Genomic DNA, 27,817 nt, shown 5'->3' with positions numbered 1-27,817 from the left:
TCATGTATTAATCATCGTTTATTTTTCGAAATCGTTTAATGTAAAAAAAGCAGATAAAACAGCTGTCAAAATAGGGAATATTCATAACTACATGGTTGGGAAAACGCTACTTTCAATGCTGCACATAACCATATATTGCAAGAGCAATAAAGGGAGGTAATACAAAGTAAAGGATTCAAGGCGTGAACTATGTTAATCAAAGATTAAACATATGACAAATATGCGGTGAAAATTAGGTGAAATCGAAAATAAAATCAAACTAAAGATCGCCTATGGAAACAGGGAATTTCTCTCCATACCGCTTAATTTAAACACGAAGGTATATGTTGGAGGAAAGACAAACATGAATGTTAAGCAGTACTATGCTTGTGTCACAAGTTAATTTCCGAGAAAATAGAAAGGAAATCTGACAAATGTAAACAAGATATTGGATACAGGATAATTAATCAACAAAGGCAAAAAAGGAGGACTGTTGTGACCCATTGGCTAATTACAATCGCTCTTAAATCAAGATCAAGTACACAAAGACCCAACCTACGTAAAACATTCTCACCCATGAATTAACATTCCAAGTTTGGTATATGTGTGTTTAATAATACAAGTGTTTCAACGCATAAATTATAAAAGTTAATTCCATTATAAAAGTTAATACACATGTTCATTAAATCTAGACAACACAACTCTGACCATACCAGTACTCCGGCTTGATTTGCTTTTATAAGTGTAAACATGACGCTGAGAAAGTTAGGTAATATAGACTGAAAACAGTAAAATATAGCATCTTCTTGATAATTCTAGGGCACATAACTCGCAATCTACTAATCTTATCTGGCCCATATTCGAATATGAGAGAGTTCTCATTGGTATACATATTCTGTATAAGAATAATTATGTTCGGTTACGAAATGAATCTGCTCAAGCATAAATATGGTGAAATACGGCATTTTTGATGAATCAAGGGCGAAAACACTCTAAACATACCATTCTGATCAGGCCTATTATAATCATAAAGAAAGGTTTTATGGAATTCACATATTCCGTGTAAACATAAACAGAACTGATGAAGAAATGATGCTGTAATATAGGAGAAATAGTCCAAAATGACTACAATTAAAACTACCTTAAAGGTGCCATAACTCAAAAAAAAATTCAGCCAACCGGAAAAAACCAATGATATGCGACAATAGCCTTGATACCGAACTTTTCTTCAATGCTTAATTGTTCGGTTGAAATTCAACCAGAAGTTTCAGGAAAGTAGTCCAAAAAACGTTTGTGATAATTATACGGACAGATAAACAGACTGACTGACAGACTGCACAAATCAATATTTCTTTCCGATGTATGGGGAGACATAATTATAATGTATGTTAATAACAAACAACTTCTTTTTAAACAAAGCTATAATGATCCCTACATTAGAATACTAAAAGACGCAAATGACATATTACATGTATCTCGCGTGCTGATAAAAGTAGACAATTTTGTGTTTTTCGATTCTTCTGTTCATTTACCTTCGAGTAGATTGTCGTCTAATTTATCACGGTTTACAGTTCAGATACACAGGAACTAAACCACGAGGGCGTTAGTCCCGAGCGGTTTAATATCTAAGGTAGCAGGGTACACTTTCGAATTTTGGCCCCCGTCAATATTTGTTATAAAGAGAACATCGTGATTTTGGATGTCTGTAAATTAAGGTGAGAGATAATGATTATTAATTCTTTAGAAAATTTATACAGCCGATACATGTAAAATTCTGATGTCAGTTGGAATACTAACTGCTGGTAGCTTTGTATGATCAATGAGACACCATTTCGCGGAAAAGTTCAATTCACGGAAGGGTTCTGTGCTTGTTGATTGATACTCAGGAACATTTTCGTTATTTTCCGAAAAAACGAGCTGGCTGGGCCCCCATTCCGTTTATGTCCTGACGTTCAGTAAGGACTATTAAATTAAGAAATGCAATAAAACTGGACAGTGTTCTTGCAGCAGGATCATTGTAGACTGTTCAAAAGGTGCAAAATTGATGATTTTGGCACGCTATTTTTAATGGATGATGTAAATCTTTCGCTTTGATAACTTTCTTTATTCTTGTATGAGAATCCTGATCTTGCCATTAATTTAAAGTACAAAACATGCACGCAAGTTATAAAATAGCCACCCAAATTTTGCCCATAGGGGAAGTGCAATATTGCGACTCGCTACATGTAAGACCGTCCGTGCCCAAAATTTTCGCATCTAAATGTACCTTGCTACCTAAGAATCTGAACGATGAACCGTGGTAAATTAAACGTCAAATCACAAGAAGGTCTTGATTTTTTTTTTCATTCTTACATGTTCGATGAAATATTTTGATGAAATTTATGTTGGTCTTCATTCATCTGAGTAGTAAAGAACCGGACGTTACGCAGCAATCTGACGTAATAACTGACGTTATAATGTTCTCTTACATGTCCGCGCATCAACCGTTGTTTATCGCAGAATATACAGAGCTTGAATTTCTTCCTCGTTTAACCAGCAGTCGAATCAAAACATGTTAGAATTATATTTTAACGTAACTGAGTTATATTTCATTTACTAAATAACCGGCAGTCGAATCGAAACATGTTAGAATTATATTTTAACGTAACTGAGTTACAATTCATTTAATCATATAACTCTTCTCTCGGACTGCACATAAGAATAATCAAACAGAAAAACATAAACCAATCAAATATGGCAAAATAACTAGACACACGTTTAACATTTTTATCACAGCTGACATCATCGCATGGAACTTCTCTCCATAATTCCACTGACCCTGAAAATGTAACATTTCAGCCATTTAAACGTTTATAGGTTATAATCATCTCGAACTTACAAACTCCCTTTGATTTAGATAAACTATAATGTTAAAGTAACTATTTACAAACAGATGTTGATAAGTGTAACTAAGTCCCAGATAAGATAAACATTTCCTTGGCTAGCTGTTGTGCTAAATAATAAAGGGCTTGAGTTTTCGCTATAATTAAATCCTGTAAGGATAAATTCATCATCATAATTTTTAAAACAAAAATGAAGACAAATTTAGCGTATCCAAACAAACGGTTTTAATTTAGTTAATAGGTTTCTTTTATGAATTCATCTAAATAATTGGCCAGGCTTAGGGCAACTAAAACATTAAGGGGCTTCACCTTTTTTGATATTGTCTATATAACTGAGGATATAAAGCTTTGAAATGTGCGTTACAAAACACATTTCGCAATGATTATCAAAATAGTGCACCAATAACATTTGAGAAGTTCATTTAAGTTATCGACATACTGCAAATGTTTTATAACTGCAAATACGTTTGATATAAATGATAGATGTCTGGTTTCTAGTCATTTTTTCTGATTATACTGGAGTCCATACCCAGTCACGGAAATTATCGCATTGATAATAATGCCAAAGTCTCAATACGTAAGGTTAAAACCAATGAAAAATAAAGTTAAACAAAGTCTTTGTAATCGTTAATGTGTATGTAATTACGTATATTTGAAAAGCAAAACAAACAGTTTAATTCTTTATTAATTTAAGTCAAATCCTATTTGATTACAGCAGGTTCCCGGTATGTTTCAAACTGCACTTTAAAGCTGATTTGTGAAATGAAATGTTGACTTACCATACAATAAACAAAGCAAAGTTCCAGTACACAACACTATGTATACATGTCTTTGACGAACTTTACATACAACAGAAACTGCCGTTAGAAGGTCTATAGATCCCTTTATTGTATGAAAAAAAGCAATACCAATTTGATTTTCTGTCGCATTGTAATCGTCTTTAAAGTACTTCACAACCAGAGCGACACCTAGAATATCCAATGAACATATCTCAACTTAAAAGATCTCGAGAATATCTGTTTACATTTTGTAAATTAATGTTTGTCATACATGTAAAAGTTAGAAAGAATCCTTATATGCCGAGTTTGAGTATTCAAGATAGGAACCGAATGTTTTCATGATGATATTTCACTTGCTTTTTTAACCGCTATGATCTGTACATGGAAAATTTGATTGACAATATTCTTTATAACAATGTAGATCTAATAAGAATAGATAAACTACAGTTACATAACCTATAATGCTTCTTCCCAAACTTGCGACAAAGTAATAAAGAATTCCAACTGAAAAGAAAAGGAAAGAGGAGAACTGTTAATACACATGTTTTGCCACTTAAAAAGTATACACTTTCTTTTTTTTTTTTAAAAGTGTAAATATGAAATTGTATCAAATGCAGTGTTATGTAATGGAGGCCTCCATGGCCGAGTGGTTACGGTTGCTGACTTCAAATTACTTGCCCCTAACCGATGTGGGATCGAGCCTCACTGTGGGCGTTGAATCCTTCATGTGGTGAAGCCATCCTGCTGCCTTACGGAAGGTCGGTGGTTCTACCCAGGTGCCCGCCGGTGTTGAAATGATGATGCACGTAGGGACACCTGGGGTTAAACCCAACCGAAACAAAAAATCAAATGTAATTACAAATGTCAATGCGTTTTTTTTTTCTTATATAAAATAAAAACCTATTGATATAAGGTTTTGGAACACTATAGAATACTGAAGTATCAATGTTTTTTGTTTTGTTTTTTTTGTAATGTACTAAACCAATGAGGCATCTGAGACGCTGTTGATATATAATAATACAAAATACCCATCATATTCATATACAGGTGCGTTTTAAAAAATATATATGTGTGAATATGCATTTACTGCATACGTCTTTGCCAACTATCAGACCCACTTAAATATTTTTATTCAAGAGCACAGTAAAAGTAAAGATTGTACAAAAGATATCTACACAAAATTTGAGGCAATTATCACACCTCATATGATAAAAAATGTAGCAAGAGCTTGATAATTGTTTCCTAACCCGCACAGTTTGCTCTGTTTGGGAATCAGTTTTAACAATTACACATACTTATTATGCATATTAAACTGATATATTTTCATATACATGTATTTATAAGCATTTTGGGCCATCTGTTTTCTGGTCTGTTTTACTTACTACTTATAAGAAACAGCGATTGAGAAAATACCATAAAATTCCAAATCCACCCTACTCTCACATCTGGATATTATAAAATAAAGCCGTAATTCACAAAAAAAAACACTGTTATGGATTAGAAGGGCCAAACAGTAGTGACTTAATATTTGACCCAAGATGACTCGGTATCAATTTTGAAATCAAGTAAATACGTGCTTTCTACAGCGTGAACAAAGTTGTAATGTAAGTTTACGTAGTTGTGGTATGGCTTTATCCCATATGATCTAATTTCAAACTTGAACTTGACTTCATAAAGACAAGCATTCTGTCTATATTTCAAGAAAATCAGTAACAACATAACTCCTCTATAGTCTAGAGTGTCAGCAAGAGTTTTTCTCTGATTCGATCCATTGATTTAGCTTTTAATCCAAGATGACCAAATATCAAATCCATCCGAGATCTTATTGGGGAAACATTCTTTCCAAGATTCTTTAAGATTTGCAAATAAAAATATGTGAACTATAGAGTATATCTGTTGACGGGACACGACGATGTCGGACACAGTACGATCACAATAACTCAAATTCACATCTAAATCGGCTACTTTGAAGTAAATTCATACCTGTTATGCCGACAGAAAATAGCAAAATTCCGAAACCTGTAAGAAAAATAAAAAGTTACAGTAAAACTGCTTCCCCTATTCCAAATCATTGCCTACAGTTATTAATTCAAAGTCCCTCAAAATTGTAACCAGATGTTGCAAATATAAAGTGTATAACAGATGTGAAGATAAATCTGTAATATTCTACTGTAGTGTTACTGGTCATTGTAATTTACCTATTCCTTATAGGCATCCATTGACTAAAAATTTAGGGGGAGCCAATTTATCGCAAAAAAAGTTAATGGTTTTGTTGTTTTAGAGCTTGTACCTCCTGACATGCACATTAATGTACAGCTATATCCTTTGAAGAAAGCCTGAAATGTCACTGATTCTTTACACAGACACTTTGGATCAGGACCCCGCCCCTCTCCCTCTCTCCGCCCCCGCCAACTGTAAGCCAATATTTTGTTTCAGTATTATAACACGACGGGTTTTGTTACAATGCCAGGATGTTTTTAGAATGCACTTTGCAAACCGAAACACCCCTTCTTACGATAAACTTCAATTTTGATACCCGCCTATGATGTGCGATGTACAAAGCAGAGATCAACTCGAAGGGAAGTTTTCCATACAAGTAAAATTGATCGTCTTATGAAAGTTATTGATTTCTCGTCGGAACCCGAATATCAGTTGTCCAGACCGGTGTCATATGGCAGAGTGGTACAGAATCGTCGATTGATACCTGTGATTCAAAAGCAGGTGCTAATTTAAAAATCGACTACCTTTTCCTAGTGCCAATTTCATAGATGCCTATCTTTACTTTTAAAGAACATTGGTGAGCATATTAAAACATTCTGAAATTGTAACAAAACCCTTATTATGATCCGCAGCTACCTCAATACGTGTTATTAAGCAAAATATACTGGCTCACAATTGAAATGGTTGGGGATGGGGTCCTGACCCAAAATGTCTGTTATTCTTTACGAACTTGACATATTTAAAAGGGCGATAAGCCGTTAATTTGATACTGTAATTATCCTAATAATTTACGGAGCCTCAATTCGTAGTACTGTATTTCTGTAAGTTTGAACAAGATTCTTATAAAACTGTGACAGGATACCATATCAAATACCAAAACTCCTAAATTGTATATTTGTGACAATATGCCTGCATATTACTGTATAATAATGCATTTAATCTGTAAGTTTGAGCCGGGTTCATTAAACCATTGGGCAAGGCTTTCCGGGCTAGAGGGCTTGGACGGTAACTTTCATTTCCACTACCGTCCATGAGCAGGCTCAATCGAATCGATCCTGCAACATTTTCATTTATGTCGTGTTGGGCAATCTTTGATTTCCCACTTTTTGTATTTCATTCTTGTTTCAAAATGTACAACATTCTGTAAAATTTCAAAAGGTAGTAAATCCTAAACGTATGTACTGACAATATACGCAGATTTGCTTAATACTGACGCGTACACATGAAATTAAGATATTACCTGGAACTTGCAAACATTCATTTAAACGTTCAAATATACAAAAGCTTATAGATGCGCAGCAAGACATCATACCCCGGCATCTGAAATCATATAACGACAATATCTCAACAAGTTATTTTAAATTATGTTAAGTGTGTTAAACTAATATAGTTTACAATTCAAGCAATTTTTTAATGTAACTAGTTATTCTGATAATCGAAATCATTACGAGCATGACATTAAAATTCTTTTCTTTTTTTTTCAAATTCAAATCATTTTAATATTTTGGAACGTAAACATATACCGTTTTTTTGTTACATACAAATATATTGACAAGTTTACACAATATGAACATCATAGATATCATATGCATTAATTTATAAAAAAGAAACTGAAGCTATCACTTTGGAATTAAATAATCAAAAGTATTCAGTACGTTGGGTTGAAATTCACAGGATCTAATTATAAATTTGGTGGAAGAAGGCATTCATCTTATTAGGAAACAACACAACATGGAACATGTCTGGATACTATATTTAAGAAATAGGTTACCCAAAACTGTAATTGCCATTCAATAAAATCATTGTTTGGAGTTGCGAGTGATGTAGTAATACGCATATGAACGACAAACAATGATTTTATGCAAGAGCAAATCACTGTTTGAAATATTTTATTTTGATTCTGACACGTCATCAAGGATTATTATGTAGGTCCTTGGCGATATCCATAAATATTTGACCGATTTCTGTTGATTCCTTTTCCAGCACGCCGTTATTCCGTCTAACGCTATGCTAATATTATAAGCTAAGGAATTTACCAATTATGGATCATAACCTGGATATTGTATTGTTATACGCAGACAATATTGTAAAAACAAAATTATGAAGCCATGAAACAGCATTCATACGTCGAGGATTTTTAACATTTAGCCTGCTAAATTTCTAAAACGGACGGTCTAACATTCAATTTTGACAATAACATTAATTATTCAAACGGATGTTCACTGAAAAATTTCTGACTGAATTGCAAACAGTGCAGACCATGATCAGTATAAAATTATACGGATTTACAGGCTGATCTTGGTCTGCACTGGTCGCATAGGCAGAATATCTTGCCGCTAGCAGGCTAAAAGTTAAGACCGTTCAGACAAATAGAATTACCACTAATTTTTCTGACAGCTAATTTTCAGTCGCTTCCGACAGCCTATCATAAGTTCTACATAGTGCTTTCCTAAAGCTTAATCAGATTGTATTACCGACTGTTTTGACAACAGTCTTTAGTCTCAAGTTTTCAGGATATCAGTACATGTTCGGATATGGAAAAACAGTATCATCCCCTCTAACATCTGATTAGGAGAATATCCCAAACGTGATATGATTTACATGTTTAAGCTCTGATACAAATTATAATTCAACAATAATCAATTTTTACAACTGACTCGTCTGTTGTGGTAGGGCATCAACTGTTCCGACAAATTGTCTGACTGGAGAATGTTACTAACCTTTCTGTCACATAATCAAGACTTGGTAAGGTGCAGTGCCGGTCCCTTTGCATTGCTGAATCCGCCTGATGTTCATCTGGAACCCAATCGGAACCTCTTTGGTCATCTTTCCTATGTTTAGTGAATGAATGGAAATGCGCTTGTTCCTTTTAATGGAACAGGAAATTCGATTAGTGATATAGTCCTCTGTTTCACTGTGAATAAGAGAGAGTTAGGTATAAAATATCAATAAAGTAAAATAATTTCTGAGGACATTTTATATTCTGCAAAAGATATGACAGAAACATTTGATCTTTTGGCTCAGTTTGCGACCTTGATTTGTAATTCATGCACTCTACACATCGTCTTATCACCACCAATCAATATGCATACTTTGAACTGTTATTAAGCTGTATTCCGGAAGATGAAATATGAATATTCTGTGACCTTTACTTTCGACTAACCGACACGGTTCATGTGCCATTTTCCTACACGGCAAGTTTAACGGCAGTACCTTAGATTAAGTATTCAGTTCTGCTCCGGACATAAAAATGACAGACAGACCGACGGACAGACGCACACTCCATTACATAATACGTCCGTGTTTTTTGTTGTTGTTTTTTTCAAAAAAAAGGGCGTATAAATTGTTTCAAGTTACATAAATAGTTACGCGCTTCGACGAATATAGTGTATGTAAACTAAAATACACGAGTAGGGTTTTAGTAAAAAAGTCTTTATGATGCAAGGTTTACGATCATATCGAGGGTTGAACGCAATACTGTCGTAAGTCCTTCTTTATTTAATAGGAGTTAGTACAGTATTGCGTTCAGCCCTCGATATAACTTCGATAGTGGCATAGTTAAGAAACAATTGGCCTAAGGCATCATAGAACGTTAGTAAATATTTACAAAAGTTACAGTTAAAAATTGATATTATCTTTTTAGTTTATCATAATACAGAGTGCATTTTTATTTTTGTAAGTTTGATATTCATTTTACATTGATAGTGAAACAAGTTCTTTTTAACACACATTTATTTATATGCGCGATAGGAAATCTGATTTGTCACGTGCCATTTACAATTGAAAATTGTGTCTTACATTAGGTAACTGGCGAATGTAATTATGTCTCATATTTAATACATTGTAAAAACTACTTAACTCTATAAAACTTCCTCAATAACGTGCATCCATCAGGTATGAACACTAGTGTTTTGTTTAATTTATGAATACCAGTTACTAATAAATTCGTGATGTACATATGATTTCTCTGCTTAGTTATGTGTGAACTTTAAAAGGTAATGGTATTTTTTATTAATGCGTTTTGATAAAAATTGTCATTCTAAAAGATTGAGCCTTTGCATTCGTGGGCAAATATGTCGATTATAGGCATAGAGCGACATATACCATATTCAAATATGTTTAAAACCGAAGTCCTGCTGGCAAATGATTCGCTCCACCCACGCGGATAAGATATATAATCAATATATTGTTATTCACCTGGATATACAACTGAATTGCAATTAGATGCATAGAAGAGGGTGATTCGAAACGAAAACGATGCAAAACCTTCCAAAATCATATTCATTGTATCTTCTTAAAGAGGCATAAAACTAAACCAAACTACCAAAGTAAAGTTCTATACGCCTGTCACCTCTGAAATACCGACTCAATCTCGGAATCAAAAAACAAAACTATCTATACCAGTATTCGAAACAAGACAAGACACACATAGAAAGCGGAAAAGTAAAGTCATGTAAAAATAAACTTTTTTAAGGAATTGACTTAAGAAAAGTAAACAATTCTTATTTTTCAATACGTTTCAACGAAGACAACTCAAATTAGTTAATGTAGTTCCAATAAAGTAACTCAATAACTGAATTATGACAGTATTATCACGTACACATTTTATTCGTTTAGAAGCTCCCCTCTTATATTCTAAAAGCTTTATAATTATATTTCATATTAAACATATTGTCCGACCATAATATAACAGTATCAATTAATTTAAAGATACTTCCAATTTTATACGAAAGTAAGAACAAAAGAATGAATTAGAAACCGTAGAAAAACTTTGTACGTAGTATAAAATAAAAAAAAAATTGACGGACCGTCAAAACTCTGTCAACTTATCCCCTTCGCTGCACCAAGGTCAGCATTTGATCTTACTTTGAATATCTTTTGTTTTAAGCGGGAATGCTACCAATTTTATTTACAAACTGCTAAAAATAAAAACCATTTAATACTGTGCGGTAATTATATATCTAGTTATTTAACTTGTATCATTTAATCAGCACAGGTTTATTTTGAGAACAATGCTTTTCCGCTGAAACACCTGATCAAAATGTCTATAAAATAAAGTAATACTACCTGTGTATCTCAAAATCAGATTAATACCGGAATTCTTATTTCACAAATACAAAACATCCGCCTTTTGTTTTATACTCATTCCAAAGTACTGTTTTTCCGTACATATCTCTGCCAAAATTGGCCAGATTCGAACGAAAATTGGATACCCGTATGTTATTAAACTTACTAACGACGCTAACTATTTTCCGCAAATTCATTGAGCCGTGACAGTTGCTGTAAGATATACTAAAAATAGAAAATCACAACAGTGCTAGTCTCTCCGCGGCAAACAGCGTCATCTTGCGGTACTGTAATAAATAAAATATGCTCTTATTATATATCCTGCCATCGGATGTTATTTTGCAAGTGCATATTTTATCGATTAATTCAGTGTCACAAGTGACGTCACACACGTTAAATAAAATGTACACGTAGATAGTGAAAATATTTATTAAACGAAGTTGAAAAAATTAGTAAGAATAATTTTACTTTCGTGAGTTCGATACGTTCAATGTGTACTGTTGTCATTTGAGCTTTACAGATTATGTGACATTAGATTAAAGGTTATTACCTTATAGTTACAGTTACGGCTAATAAATTCATTTCCGATTGTTATCCTTGATACTGTAATCATTTTAAAAGTAGTAGATTCAAGTCCGATATTATTCAACTCTGAGATAAATGCAGGCGTGAAGATATTCGGGCTTGAATCAACGGTTGAAAAACCATGTAAAAGAAGACAATTCACGCGCCGTTTTTAAATACACGATTTTTATATTTAACCTGTTGTGCCATGACCGAATATTGTTTTTGACAAATGAACATCAGGTATTTGCTTTGCTTCAATAAAACCTCGTTTTTGTAGCATAGAATATGCATTGAAATTTATAGTATGTTTTGTTGATTTAGTTTAACTTACCAAACCAAAAATTACTGCTGTCTCCCCAATATAGACACACATGTGATTACTCGCTGACAACTCCTGTTTACTCTCTTAGATAAAAGAAGATGAATTTTCGTGGATAGCCGTGAATGTATTGAATCGCACGTAATTTGCGTGACTGTTTATTTTTAGGGATCATATTTATGATTTTTGGACGTATCAATAGGTATGTTTTCTTCATTTAATTTCCAACAGAATTCGTATTAATCTCGGAAGGCGGCCAAATAATATGCAAAGGTATGGTTATTGTAATGTATGTGATAAAGGGTTTGAAAACATTGAATGCGTGCTTATGATACAGTTGTTGATCTGTGCATCGAAATAATAAACATGTAAATTTTTGTACTATTTAAGACACATGTTGGAAAGGAATTTGAGTTAGTTCCATGTACTGTAAAAAAATTAAGTATTTTATTGTCTTTTTGTTTTGAACCAACAGTTGTTGAAGTAATTGAAATCAGCTACTCTTACCGTTTATCAATTTTGTCAGTCCGCGAGGTCATTGCGTGAGAGGCGTATTCGGTGATCATTTTTTCTGCTACATTTTGTATATCATGTGCTGTAAGAAATTTGATTTTCGTCCAATATTACTATGACGCATTGAAATAGATTCAGTGGAAACTCCACAGGTCGCTCAACACGACAAGACCGAAAATGTTGCAGGCTCAGTTTGATTGAGCCTGTTCATGGACGGTAGTGGAAATGAATGATTACTACCGTCCACGCCCTCTAGCCCCGGTACAAGTACAAAATGCAATTAAGAGATGTCTGCATATGTGTTCAAACGGCGGTGCACATGGAACCTTCAATGATACACTAGCGTGTAATTCCATCAAAAGCGGTGTATTGTCCCCAGTTAACATAATGGATTTGCCCTAAACGAGAAAGCAATGGGAAGATCTAAATAAACTGAAATTTTAAAGGAACTGCCAAACGAGAAAATTAAAAACAGGCACCATAGTCATATTGATGTCATGTCTTAAACTGGTTACTGGATTTGCCGTTATCGATCCGGCTGCAAAATGAAAAATGTTTTTCGAAGATTTTGTCTATACATACGTACGAGTTAATCGTATTGTTTTCTATGTGAGGTAGTCATTGATGCCGTTGAAACAACTATTGTTCCAGCTGTTGAATTGCATTGACGTCTTAATTTCTGTCGTACTCATTAGCCACCATCATACGACCATGAACTATTAAGATTTAACTCATAATGTAGTTGAAATATATTTCTTAAGTCAATCAGGAACAACAGTATGAGGTCGCTGTTAGTTACTTTCATTCATTCATTAATCAACATACGTTCAGATGCCCGCCTGAACACATAAGTTAGAGCCCTTTGCTACGACAACATGTTTTTAAATCAATCCATAAAACGGGTTGCTGAACCTGACTCCTTGTCTTTATTATTCTGTTAAGATTTTGTGCACAACCAAACCTAGATTATTTAGGTTAAACAGCCTCGTCAGGTCGTTATCTATTTTAAGTTAGGCACTACTAACGATCCATTTACTACAGAACGAGAAAATGAGGCAGATGTCAATCAAAACATGAAGTAGTGTGATAGAAAATTTAGCAGGATGCTCGCCCTCGGATCCTTAAAACTTCTAAAAGTAATCCGATTGTCGACATATTTTATTTCATTTGACGATTTTGAAATACACATGTTTCAATTAATATATCATATATTAAATAACATGTAATAACAAATTTCTTCTATTGCTTAGGTGTAATATTTTAGATTTTTCTCATTTTCATTCTGCGAAACGCAAAGTTTAGAAAAAAAACAACATTTTGAAAATTATATGTCTGGGGTGACAAGGGCCCCTGTAAATGAACTGCTTTTATCATTGTTTGCATCTAAAAGTACAAACAAATCGTCTAAAATGTAAACAATGTCACTTTTGTTAAGATGAACAGATGCAGTGGCTGAAAACTCCATCATCTCGTTATCAATTACTTTGCGTCCATCAATGTTAAGTTTTTTCGAATTGTTTATATTTAAATAGCAACGAAGTACAGAGTCCTTCATGTTGTATTTTTTAATCAAAGAAACTGCGAAGTGGTAGATTCCAGGTGTCGAAGAAGTAAATATTCCCGTGGTATTGTTATAACCTCCGCCGTAATTCAATAGCACGTTTGGGAATACAATCTTCTTGTTAGTACCGCTTGCTTTTCCATATGCCGTAAATGCTATCATGTTATCTGAAGTAAAAATATTTGTCCATTTATTTTTTTCTGAATCAAATGTTGTGTCTGCATACTAAAACTTGAGGATGGCTCGTTGGTTGTCTAAATTCTGTTAATATAGTAGTATTAGTTTTGTGATCAAGTGTTATCTAATTTAACAAAAACACAACAACTATTTATTTTGGATTGTTCAAGAAGTTCATAGAAAATATTGCAATCAGCGTTCGGACTTTACCTGGACAAGCATGTTTGTTGCAGAGGCCAACTTCTACAGACGTCCCGTTGCAGCGTTTTCCAAGTATTAGTGAGTTAGAATTTGCACAGATTCTTGTTTTTAGACGTATCCCTACGCCACATGTTTCACTGCAGGAACCCCACCTGCTCCAACCAGACCAAGTGCCATCTGCAATCATAAACAAGATTATTGTCTTCGTTAAACTCAACAAGCAGTTATCGAGCATCACATGTTGAGTCACATATATATAATTTTGTTTCCTCAGACATACAATTTAACTGCTAATGCGATTGCATCATCTTTGGTCCATTGTTAATGTCATTGAATTCAATTACTTGTTCTTTACCATTTAGATTAAGGTAGTTCTGCACGTTTGATAAAGCGGAAGTGATAGCGTAACGTCATTTATCCGGAAAACGTAGAATAAAGCATGGATCTGACGTATGGAAATGAAAATCATTTTAGGAATTAATAGCAGTCTGTGATTAAATTTATTACTATGGCATTGTTACTATCTTTCTAGTGCTAAAATAAAATATAAAAACATCTGACACGTTAAATAATTCAAAATGACTTAAAATTGGCGTGCAATTCACTTTAATCATGGTCAAATATCTTTAAAATAAGCACACGGACCTATACATTTTATTTCACTACATTATAGGCCAAATGTTTATTTAAAAGTGTGAGAAGTTTCATTAAAATCTACATGTAGAAATGTTCTTTTCGCAAAAAAAGTTATGAAAGTTATAATTTTCCCATAGACTCGCATTATGAAAACTTGCACTAGGTCAAAAATTTTCAAATTAGTCTAGCAAAAAATGTCATATTTGCTGAATGTTTTAAGTATATTCTAAAGTTTTGAAAAAACAGAGTTTAATCAAATTCTACACTGTAGAAAAAGTGCGATCCAAAAGTGCAGAACTACCTTAACGGACCATTACATGTGAACTCACGTCCTATAACAGATCTAGATTAAAACCTTGCTTGTTTCACGGTGGATAAAATAACCTCATCAATATAGAATTCAAAGGCTTATTTATTAAGTGGCACTACAAAGGTATCAACCGCGATTATCCGCCAGAAATTGTACAAGCGCGCTCTAGATTTTATAATAATAATAATAATAATAATAACTTTATTTTCTGAAGGTTACATACTAAGTGTACAAATACAGATATTATACAATTTATTTCCAGTATGACCTTCAACTGATATACATTCACACATACACAATCATACAGTCAATTTATAATTAAACATTTATACAAAAATACACATATCAGAATTACTTAAATTTTCTCGACAAACACATCTCAAATTAAAGAAGTCTTAAATAAACGTAATGTAACAATAACTATGTTTTAAAAGAATTACCATGCGCCACAAAGATAGATTATACGTGACAATTAAGATGTACAAAAAAGAAAATCTGTCCCATAAAATATGGCCTCTGTACAAAGAAAAAAGGGCTACAAGTACGCGCGGATCAGTTTTCATCGGATACCCTGCGAAGCTCATTGTAAACAAAAAAGTAATCCGCGATGAATTCCCCGACTGGCGAGACATAATGCAGCAATCAAGGGGGCCGATGTCAAAAAGCCTGTGAAACCTCAAGAAGACCCTACCTCAGAGGTACCCACCAGTAATATGTTTAAAGCACTGATGGAGTCAGAAGAATCCGGGTTCGAACCCACGACAAGCTCGTCTGAGGAAGAGTCAGACTGTATCCACGAGGAGCGCGATAGATACAGCCAAGAAATGAGCCGACTACAAAAGTGCGCCGTCAAAACGCTGACTGGTCAAAAAACAATTCATCCTTTCAATTTAAGTGCTAAATCCACCTCAGTTCGGAACGGAGTTACCGCAGAAGAAACGCGTTTGCCAGGCAATTTACCGAAAACGCCTGACGGTGCCTGCGGAGGCCCCGCGGACAACAGCGTAGATCAGAAGTAGGAGTCCGGGGGAAATGTTCAGTTTGACACTAACAATAAATATAGCGAGCCAGTTTTTGACCGTGGGAAAATTCCTCAAGTGATAAACTCAGAAACGGACTACAGTCACAACTCAGTAAATAACAATTATAAAGTATCGAGCGCGTTACTCAATATTTCAACGCCAAATGTTTGCGGTCTGAAAAGGAGAGTCATGTATCCAGAATTTCCCTCACTTGTAAACAAATATGACATATTTTGTGTAGTGGAAACAAAACTTGATGAGCATGATTTAGTAAAAATTTATAATTATGAATTTATTTATACGCCAAGGAAACGAAAATACAAACGGAAATCTGGAGGAATAGGAGTGTTTATAAACTCGGATATTGCCAAATATTGTGAAACAATAAAGAATCAATCCGAGTATATTTTGTGACTCAAAATAATAAAACTGCAGCAAAGTTAAATCAAGATATATGTTCCAGATTTTATAAAGAAGATGAATTTGGTATTTTAGAGTCTGAAATTGCATCAATTTGTAGTGAGTTTGAATATGTCTATGTTTCTGGAGATTTTAATGCTCAAACTGCAGACCTTCCAGATTATATGGACACACCTTATTAGAGTTTTCTCTGAATTTTGATACAATTAGTAGGGAACCAGATAGTGTTCAATGGGATAGCAGGCCAAAATGGAAACAACAGAATTCTGAGGACTTTGTTGTAAACATAGAAATTCAGGAAATTAAATCATTATTAGATAAACTAGGCAATCAGGACCAGGTCGACCAAAGCAAAATTGATAAAATTGCAGATAAATTGTCAAGTAGCTTTCTAACAAGTCCTGAAAAAGTTTTCCACAGCAAACAGTATATCGCAATAATTTTAAAAATAGACACAAACCATGGTTTGGTCCAGAAGGCAAAGCTGCTAAAACGCTTATAATAAAGCAAAGAAAAAGTATTACAGATACCCCTCTGAATATAACAGACTTATGTATAAAAATACTTGTAAAAATATAAAGTAACAATGAATAAATACATAAATAAATTTAATGCAGATAACCAAAATAAGCTTACAAATATGAGTAAGAAACAGCCCAAAGATTATTGGAGATTTATTAATAAGTTAAACGCAACTAACAAAAAAGCAGAGCAACCAAATTCAAATGACTTGCATAACTTTTTTAAAAATGTGAATAACAGACAAGATCATGATATGGATGAAACTCAGATAGCAATTAATTTTGATGTAACAGATAATGACAACATTTTAAACTCAGAGATCACTATAACAGAAATTTAAAAATGTATGAGGCTACTTAAAAATAACAAATCTGCTGGAATTGACCATGGTCAGAATGAATACATTAAAAGTTCAAAAGATAAAATGCTACCAATTTATGCCTCCCTCTTTAACATTATCTTGAACACTGGGTTGGTTCCAACCAGTTAGTCCCAAGTTGTAATTATTCCCATCTATAAAAATAAGGGAGATCCTAAATCGCCAGAAAATTTCCGACCTATCACACTACTTAGCTGCATAAGCAAACTCTTTACCTCAGTTTCGAATGAAAGACTTAATAAATTTCTTAAAACAAACAATACATTATCAGAAAATCAAGCAGGATTTAGGAAAGATAACTCTACAACCGACCACATTTTTACTTTGAACTCTATAGTTGAGATCTAAGACATTACAAGAAACAAAAATTCTGCCTGTTCATAGATTTCAGCCAGGCCTTCGACTCAGTATGGCGAGTGGGTATCACTGGCACCAGCTCAGAAAGAAAATGCCTCCGTACGTGTTATACCCTACCCCTAGGTATTCTATAAGAACCATGGTCATGAACGGGAAAGTGCACTAACCCGTTTCAGTCGTACATTTCTCAACTTAAACACGCAATTCGGTGAATTGGTACCTAGTATATTGAACAAGCGATAATTTATCTTCCATCGTGCACCAGTCACATTGGCTCAATATTCCATATTGCTGAGATTATCAACGTATTTTATGCTTCGTCAACGTTACAGAAAAAACTTGCTTGACCTTCCCTAATGAACATCCGGTCTAGAGGTCACGGCAGTGTGCACATGTTTGGCGAAACGTAAACAAACAAAAACAGAATTTAAAAAAAAATCACAATTTTACACTAAAACTCGAAATGATGAATGAAATTCTGAAATGATGAATGAAATTCTTCTTGTATATGATCTTTAATTTGAAATCGTACATTGGTCTGCATCTGTTCTGTTTATTTTATTTATTTTGTACATTTATGCTGCATTTTCACATTTTAGCGATTACGTGTAGTGAAATGACGATTGACATATATTTTCACATCAGCCAATCAGAATGGTTTTGTAATCTAGAACGGAACTTCACCAGGGAAGTTCAAGCAAGCTTTTTGTGTAATGTTGAAATTACTATAAACTACGCGTTGTTTTTCGAAGATAAGATGTATTGAAAAAATGTGACCGGTACACAATGGAAGATAAATTACCACTTGTCTGATATCCATAGTACACCTCTACCGCACTGCTTGTTTTAGGTATGAAATGCGCGATTGAAACGGGTTAGTATATTTTCCCGTTCACGACCATGGTTCTTATAGAATACCTAGGGGTAGGGTATAACACGTACGGAGGCATTTTCTTTCTGATTTGGCGCCAGTGGTTGGTATGTGGAAAACAATTTGCTGCAAACATAAATAGCAAATTTTTAGGGTCATAAAGAACATGTACTCAAACATAAAATCTTGTGTCTTTAAAAATAATGATAAATTTTTCTCATGTAACTGCGGGGTGCGTCAATTGGAGAATTTGTCCCCTGTACTTTTTTCCCTGTTTCTAAATGATTTAGAAACCCACATGATGGAATTAAATTCATTAATATAGACAGCGAAATAGATACTTTTCTGAAAATTTTGATATTGCTTTATGCTGATGATACAATATCCACACGAAATTACAAGAATGCTTTAATGATTTTGTAGAATATTGTAGAACTTGGAAACTGAATATCAATACAAGTAAAACTAAAGCAATGGTCTTAGGGTAAAAAAAAATGATGAAAATTTTGAATTCATCTTAGATAACCAGCCTATAGAAATAGTAAAATCTTATAAATATTTAGGCATTTTATTTTCAAAATTAGAAAGCTTTTTAACAGCAAGAGAACACTTGGTTCAACAGGCAAGAAAAGCAATGGACATAGGGGATGAATTTCAATATCTTTTAAAGATATAATAAATACTTGAAAAAATACAATTATACTAGGCCAAATGTTCTTAAACATAAAGATATTTTGACAACAAATTCTAATTGTCAGTTATCAAAACTTTGTAAATTTTTAAAAATATTATTGACACAGGTCAAAATAAGATACTAATAATATCAAACAATTTAATAGCTCTATGATACAAGTGTCTGTTTATATACAAGCAGTTATATCCTATGTATCAAACAATTTTATAGCTCTATGATACAAGTGTCTGTTTACATACAAGCAGTTATATCTTATGTATATACATGATTATGTACTGTATATCACTCATAACACATCTATTCTTTCCAATTTACTTTACTTATTGATGTCAATAAGTAAATATTGGGTTGATGTTAAACTTTATTAAATTTATTTCGTTTTACTTTTTGAGTAATTATCTGTCCTAGTCTCTACCATGAGTAACCAAATTTACACTTGCTTGTTATTTTGAATGTTTTTTTTTTCTTCTTCTTTATTCTCTCTCTCTCTCTCTCCTAGGTTCAAATTCCTAGCCTCAAACTGGAGATGCTTTATTGTTTAATGATAGGAAATAACAAACTCACCTCTTGTGAATATTCCTTCGTATAATATCAAGAGAATAAAAAGGAAGGGGAAAAAAGTATCCATGAATCACACACTACTCATGACAATTATGCCAATTGAAGCGCACATGTTGACACAGATACTCGTCAGGGTCAAAACTTGTAGTCTACTTCAATATAACTTTAAGTAGTATATAGTCTTTTCCGGAAATTATAGTTCGGTCACAGTATAGGTTGTTTCAAATATTATTATTGATTGCGGGATAATTGTATTAACATTCCCCCATTTTTTTTGTCCACTTACTTTTGCTTTATATACGTATATATATTCTGTAATTTAATCATCTTTTTGAAAGATATGCAAAACAAAAACAATGATGAAATTATATATGTTATTAGACTTCGCACATGCTTATATCACCATGTCATGTTGAATTGAATGTATCTCTTGCTTTGTATACTCAAATAACTGTTATGTACAAGTTTCGAGTTAATAAAGGTATGTTCTGTTCTGTTCTGTTCTGTTCTGTTCTGTAAGTAATGCAAAGTACTATAAATGTTGTGAAAATGCGACATTTTTCACACGTAGAAAGTGTGAACTGGACTTTTTATTAGCTGACGTATTTTAATGGGAAGGGTGGCCCACGTCTTGACAGAAAACCAGAATAAATAACATGTTGATTAAATTCAAGAGGATTATGACTCACAACCAAAAATGTATTATTGATAATGATATGTCAGTGAAACATTCATACATATTTGATTTTAAAACAGATTTTTCAAATACTAGAAATACATGAATAAGAATCGTATGTATTTCTTCACTATTATGTGTTTGTAATCTTATTTCCCCGCTTTTTCTTTAAATTACCAACCAATCACAGTGGCTTTGTAAATAACATTCTCTGGTGGTTTTGAAGAAAAAGAAACGGGATAACATAAACTATTCATAATATATTTTCAAAAATAAAATATTCCCAAGTTCTATGCCTTTATCATCATTTAATGATCAGAAAAAACATACTTACTTACTTACTGATGAAACTGAATGAAACGCAAGTAACACGATTAAACCTACAACGAAAGAAATAAATTCTGTCTACAACAAATATGAGTCGTCATTCATTGTTCTGCAACAAATATTCATTATCCCTTCTCATGCTGGACACGACTGATTCTGCCTTTGCGACCAGTGTAGATCATGCACATCCGTGCAGTCTGATCATGATCTGCAAAGTTCGCCATTCAATCAGTATGTTTTTAGTAAGTACTCCTTTTAACAGTTAATGGTACTGCCTTAATTGAAAAATTGACAAATTCATTGTAGAAATTGAGGAGGGTAAGGCTTAGACATTGAGCTTATAGAAAGGACATTTTGAGGAGAATTAAAGAACGTTATAACCGGCATGACATAATCTCTTTTCATCAATTTTACTTTTAGCTCTTGTCAGTTAGAAATTAAGGTTTTATATTATCAGAACATTCAAGACACTAGGTTGTGTAATGGAAACAGCGCAATGAGCGAATAATTTGTTTCTATGTGCCACTCGGACGTATTCCTTTGTTTAGAAGTAGAAGAAAATTCACTTGGTTATAAAATCAATAATCTTGAAAAATTGTGTTTGCGACTTATATCTATTATTAACGCTGTTGGGTAAATTACGTGTTATTTCTTGACTCTTTCTATCACCGGTCCATGATTTGTACTATATGATCGCACACCTTTCAACACAATATTTTGATGGGCTAAAGTCAAATCTTGAAAAGGTAAGTAATTGAAATTTATTTCTGATATCATATAAAAAAACAATTATTGGATACCTTACAAAACTATTGACTTACAAGTCATTCAATAAGTGTATAGTATAAATGTATAAATCTAGCAGTTATACTGAATATGTACTGTATTATTGATCATTATTGTAATTTACATCCGAGATAGCAAAAACATGGAAAACTAGACATGTAGACTTAAGTCATATTAAAAGCTAATTTGCTGACATGTTACCAACTCTTTTTAGAAAAAAAATACAATGCATTCTATGCACTAAATTTAGAAAATTTCTCCTTTTAAAAATTATCAAGAATTATTATCTCTTTAATTGATTCGAACATCGAACTTTTATGTCAGAGTTTATGTAACTGATTGTACAATACAAACACAATTACTGTATTTTAAGGTATCCGATCAACAAATAGGTAACATTTTGATTACTTCCATGCAATAATTTGAAGATGATGTAGCCGGAATAAACTAAAAAGCGCGCTCGGAGTGTTCAAATGTGGTTCTGTTATATAGTTTCCGGCCCAAAGATAGGAGTCCACAGACATCTAGCGAATTATTCAGCGCGCCTGATAATTGACTCAGAATGTGGGAATTAAGGTAATTTTGCACGTTCGGATCGAAATGTTTCTACAATGTAGAATGTGATTAAACCCAGATTTTTCAAAACTTCATAATATGCTTCGAAAATTCAACAAATAAAAAATATAGGGTCGTGTGCTTGGTTTTCTGCTATACTGATTTGAAAATTTGGACCTCACGCAATTTTTCATACTGGGAGTCTATGGGAATTTTTTCTCGAGATATTTGACCATGATTAAAGTGAACCGCACATTTCAAGTTTATTCTAAGACACTATTTTGAATTATTTGACGTGTAAGACGTTTAAATATCATATTTTAACTTTACGAAGATAGTAACAGTGCCATTGTAATAAATTTTCTCACGGGTTACCATTAATTCATAAAATGATTTTCATTTCCGTACGCCGAATCCAGGCTTTATTCTGCGCTTTCCGGATAAAGGAAGTTACGCCATCACTTCCGGTTTATCAAACGTGCAGAACTACCTTAATTGTAACACCGTTCTGAGGAAGATAAAATACGGTATCATTTTTTCACGGCTCTTGCATGGCACAAAATAATATATCCACGTGACGTCTAAAGTGCTGTATTATATTGAAAATGAAAATAAATGATTTTGCATGATAGAATGATTTAATAAACGCTTCTATTACAATATTGGTTTAATATCAAATTACTTACTGTGATATTTCATTTTCTGTTTACATATTAGAAAACTATGCTCTTGTATTGTCTGAACTGCGATCTGGTCTTATCTAAAGTTACTTAAAATAGCATGTGGCGTGACCCTCTCTATCTAAATAATGTATTACATTAATATTTGGTTATGCATTTTATGTCAGCTTGACTTAACGAAGAAATAGGGCAACAAGTATTGTTTTAAAATTGATAAGTGAAAATCTGACGGACTAGTAAAAGTTAAAAAGGTATTGTTCACAGTGGGGAGAATGTACATTTTCTTACATGCTATGCTAACAAAAAATAATTAATTTAGATAACAGCATGGAAATAGAGACAATTTAGAGAAATGAAGCAACAACATTGAAACAGAAAGTGGCAATTGCGTTGCTATTTCAAACTTCGGTGCATTCAACGTTTAACTTGTTTCTTTCTAGGCCAATATTCTCATGGCAAATAACATTGTTTCTGTCCTTTTGTATAAGGTATGAAAGATAGTTTTAGACTTGCAACAGATTTTGGCCTTTACTTACGTTTATAACTAAACCGATTAAGTTATATGTCATATGGTGTCGTATTAACAGCTTTTGACAGTATTATTTGTGTGCCAAAGTAATGTTTGTTATACTAGCATACTAACAAAACATACTTCTGTCAAACAGGACATGAAAATAAAAACAAAACAAGTACTTCCGGTGAAATTCAAGTACTAAGCCTCCCTCCAGTGAACATAAATATGTGTAAATTTTCAGTTCAAATCATAGTTCAAGTTTTGCCCAAATCCATAACTGTAAACTTCGAAAATTTGATTGGCCACATTTAAAGTTGCATGTTGTTGAAAATCAATTACATTTTGCAACCATTGATTATAGACATACTAGTGAAATATTGCGAAATATTTAAAGATCATTTAAAGAAAACATTTGCATTTTAATTAAATAAACTATTTCTCTGTCCTGCAAAAGTTTAACTTAGAAAAATGAATGTGATATCCGCCTGTGGAACATTTTACCCCGTATGTATCTCAGTTCACGGCATTTAAACCTCCTCAAAGGGACACTACTCGGTAAACCGGTTCACCATTTTCTGAAAGAAAATAAACACACCGAAATATGTCTAAACGATCGGAAATTGTACGCAACTGGTGCAGCTAACATTTCAAGTTTTATATCTTCGTTGATGCTGTAATGGTATTTCATTTATTTCTCTAAAAATGATTGATTGCGCTTGCGCGAAAAGGGTGTTGGTGGTGCTGCTGCAAAGGACGTGTTCAAAAAATTTGGTAGTGCATTATGTATACAAGTGTCAAGATATCATCCTAGATCTATATAAAGGGGTACATACATTAAGCATGATTTACCTTCATCAGATTACTTTGTTTATCTGCAGTTATTTGTAATGAAAATTAGTATCAATTAAAGAAAGTAAAATTATCTTAAAAGTATTTAAGTATGAATGAAAATGAACATGAAATTGGAATAAATTGCAAATTTATTATTTTACAAATATGATGCTCACAGACATTAAGAAGGAACTGTTAGGCACGAAAAATGATAAAACATTGCCCTAAAATAATGCTCAAGACATGGTTGCTAAGTCACTATTTACCTAAGTTTAAAATGATAAGTTTAATAAGTTACAAGTTATTTGACATGGAATAGAAATGAAATAGAAGAAGTGGAAACTCCACAGGTCCCTCAACACGACAAAAACGAAAATGTTGCAGGCTCGGTTTGACTGAGCCTGTTCGTGAACAGTAGTGGAAATGCATGCTACCATAAACGCACTCTAGCCTCGGGTTGAACAGAACTCCGAATTTACACATGCTACAAGTACAAAAACAATAGTGACATCCGCAGATGTGTTCATACGGCGGTGCACATGGAACCTTCAATGATACACTAGCTTGTAATTCCATGAAAAGCGGTAAAAATAATGGGTCTGTCCTAAACGAGAAAACAATGGGCAGAACTAAACAAACTAGAATTTAGAAAGGAGGTCTGAGGTTATAGAGCCTGCATATCACAGGGACTGCCTAAAGACAAAAATAAAAAGCAGGCACAATACCAAAGGGGTGATTACACCCAAAGCTATGAAAGCGGGAAGTTTTACATAGCTGTAATAATTTCAGTCCTTATTGAGAGCTTATATGTATCCAACAGTAACTACTTTCGTCTGAGACTGAGTACACCGTCCACTCGCCACAATTATCATAAGCATGTGTTAAAGATTAAGCTATTAGCATAATTTATCAGCTTTCCAGAGGCGCCGTAGATTTATGAGAGCAATTCTTTTACATTTCAAATCTGCTTTACAAAAAAAAAAAACAATTTTCCAGTATTTAAATTATCGATTATGTAAAAATAATGTCATGCTACTAATACAGGTTTTCTAATGAAACGACACAGTTAAAAAGGTAAAGTTTCTTGTTTAACGTTGTTCGTCACCTGGAATAGATGGAACAACTTCTTTCCAGTCGAGCCCACGACAGGTGTCATATATTACCTCCCCAGCATACAGTCTAGACCGACACTGCTGGAAACAGTACCAGTTTAAGTAAATCACCCAGCACTGAATACTAGGGATATCAGCCGCGACCGGGAATCGAACTCGGACCGCTGGCGTTGTAGTCCAACCTGCTAACCACTGCGCCACTGAATGTTATTGTATATTATATTCATAACAAAACATGCGATAGTAATGTTGTAAACTAAGGCATTGTTAGTCTTAAAGATACCTTCAGAAAAGTGCTGAATAGAGGATGAATACTAGTACATAACGAAACAGACTAGACATTTGTCAACACTGATTATTTTTCCTACAATAAATACCTAAAATAAAGAAGATGTATAATTGTCATGTAATAGATGAATGGCTTTAAGAGAAATGAAAGCTTGGTAATTATATGTTGTAGAATATTAGATAAAGCTTGGCAGCAAAATTAAGCAAATTGACTCAATTTTGAAAGAGTTAAAGGTTAAAGTTAAAAATTGAGCACACCACGTTTTAAGAACAAAACTGTGATAGCGATGATTTTCAAGTGGCTAACAGGCGGTTACGGTAGAAAATTTCAAAGAGTGTTTATAGTACTGACGATCTTAATACAAAAAGGGACAACTGCTTAAAAACGGAGTATTTTATTACTTTTGGTAGAAAACAATAAGATAGATCAAAATTAAACATATGCAAATGTGTTTCATGGATATAGTATTGTAGGATTTAAAGATCATAAAAACTTCAAAATTGGTATATTTGTAACACAAATTGTCGTTGTTGTTTCACAGCATATACACGACCAAAACTTATAGAAAACATATGTGAGTACAGTAACAAATTGTTTTATTAATAACGCGATGAAACAAAAAATAGCTGTTGAGGAAATAAGTTTTGTGTCTCTAGTTATAGATTTCAAAAAGCATGTAAACTCGTTTCTTCATATAGCAGTTACGCTAAGGACACATTTCTTGCCATTCTAATTATCTGACACCAGTTGCACATACTTCAAACAACACACATACAACAATTTTGTTGTTTGAAATTACAAGACTTATGAACGGCTCTAACAACATTACTTTTCTACAGCTGACTCATAGATAATGCAAAATGAAATGTGTAGTGTTTTTGTTTCTATTCGGATAAATAGTTAATATACGATCAATGTATAGTCTGTAAATTCTCAATCACATCTAGTTTACATATTAGGGAGAGCATAAGACTATCAATAAGTGATCTGTAGCGAATTAGCTTTTGCTCTGATTCAGATTTGGCAGTTGTCTATTACTTGCAGACAGCAAAGTCAGTGCAGTATCCACCAACATTTATTTGTTTAAATGACTACTTCTATACGGTATGAACTACGGTTGAAAGGAAAATAGTATAAAAAACGAACTTACTCATTTTTTCAATCGCTGTTTCATTTGAAATCCCCTTCAAATCAGCACACGTTCTGTTTACCCATATTAAATAAGATTTGTCCTTATGCAGTTAATTAATACAACGCAGGGAAGTCCTCTGGAAGTGATCAATCATTACACTGGGGAATGGTGTTTTTTTATTTCTTTCGTGTATGCTTAACTTTATCGTTGGAATGACAAGAAATTGAGCGCAAAAAATAGCATAAACAAATATATGTTTGCCAAGGCATTACGATTTGCTGGGTTGTAACCATTTTGAGGTAGATTTTCTAAACAACCCTCTGTTCAATATTAAGATATACCCATGCGAATTAGTAACAAAGTAACTAACTTTCGAGGGAAATAATCAGTCAAGATAATACGAACTCTTGACGTAAAGCAAGTACTCCTATAATTGTTCCTTCCCAAAAGAAGGAACAATTGTGCTTGACATTATACACTGAGCAGGTAATGGATACACATTCTGTCAAAGGCATTAGATTAACTCCCTGAGGCCGATATCGTAATATATCTGCTGCGGCGGGATAAGAATTACCACCTAACGTCGAAGAACATTTTCTGATCTTATCACTATCTCACGCGCATGCAGTCAATTGAAATCATGCAGGGAATCATTGGTGATTAAAATAAATTAAAATAAACTTACAAAATCTTCGAAGTTTCAAAAAATATTTTTATATCCTATTTCAATATTTTCACTTCGAAGTATTCACAATTTTAACGAACCTACTGCGTTGAAAATATTTGAACGTTTCTGGTTCGCTTACTTTTTCACATGTAAAGACATTGAACTCCATTGAATAGAAATACAATATTTACAAAGACTATTTATAAAAGCA

At 33.3% G+C, this 27,817-nt stretch overlaps 1 protein-coding gene across 13 annotated transcripts; it reads right to left on the bottom strand.

The window, feature by feature from the left end:
* Positions 1-27,817, bottom strand: LOC123539732 (semaphorin-5A-like). 13 transcript variants are annotated; one of them, XR_008367812.1, is made up of 12 exons: positions 27,625-27,772; positions 26,958-27,075; positions 24,077-24,150; positions 21,052-21,093; positions 14,275-14,442; positions 10,928-14,054; positions 8,581-8,774; positions 7,101-7,180; positions 5,624-5,659; positions 4,097-4,144; positions 3,641-3,829; positions 1-2,797 (listed from the first exon to the last, which is right to left on the bottom strand). XR_008367812.1 is itself a non-coding variant. In XM_053526646.1 (9 exons), exons 4-9 carry the CDS (start codon positions 8,631-8,633, stop codon positions 2,643-2,645), a joined length of 561 nt encoding a protein of 186 aa, XP_053382621.1. In that variant the 5' UTR covers positions 8,634-8,774; positions 10,928-14,054; positions 14,275-14,442; positions 21,056-21,080; the 3' UTR covers positions 1-2,642. The 13 variants fall into 13 exon arrangements, 5 of the variants coding, with proteins under 5 accessions (XP_053382621.1, XP_053382622.1, XP_053382619.1 ...); XR_008367815.1 differs by lacking the exon at positions 26,958-27,075 and having other exon boundaries at positions 21,048-21,093; positions 27,625-27,777; XR_008367811.1 differs by lacking the exon at positions 26,958-27,075 and having other exon boundaries at positions 27,625-27,777.

The sequence above is a fragment of the Mercenaria mercenaria genome, chromosome 16 (assembly GCF_021730395.1).
Source record: "Mercenaria mercenaria strain notata chromosome 16, MADL_Memer_1, whole genome shotgun sequence".
Lineage (NCBI taxonomy): Eukaryota > Metazoa > Mollusca > Bivalvia > Venerida > Veneridae > Mercenaria > Mercenaria mercenaria.
Note: the sequence above shows the minus strand (reverse complement) of the source record. Positions and strands in the feature narration are given on the sequence as shown.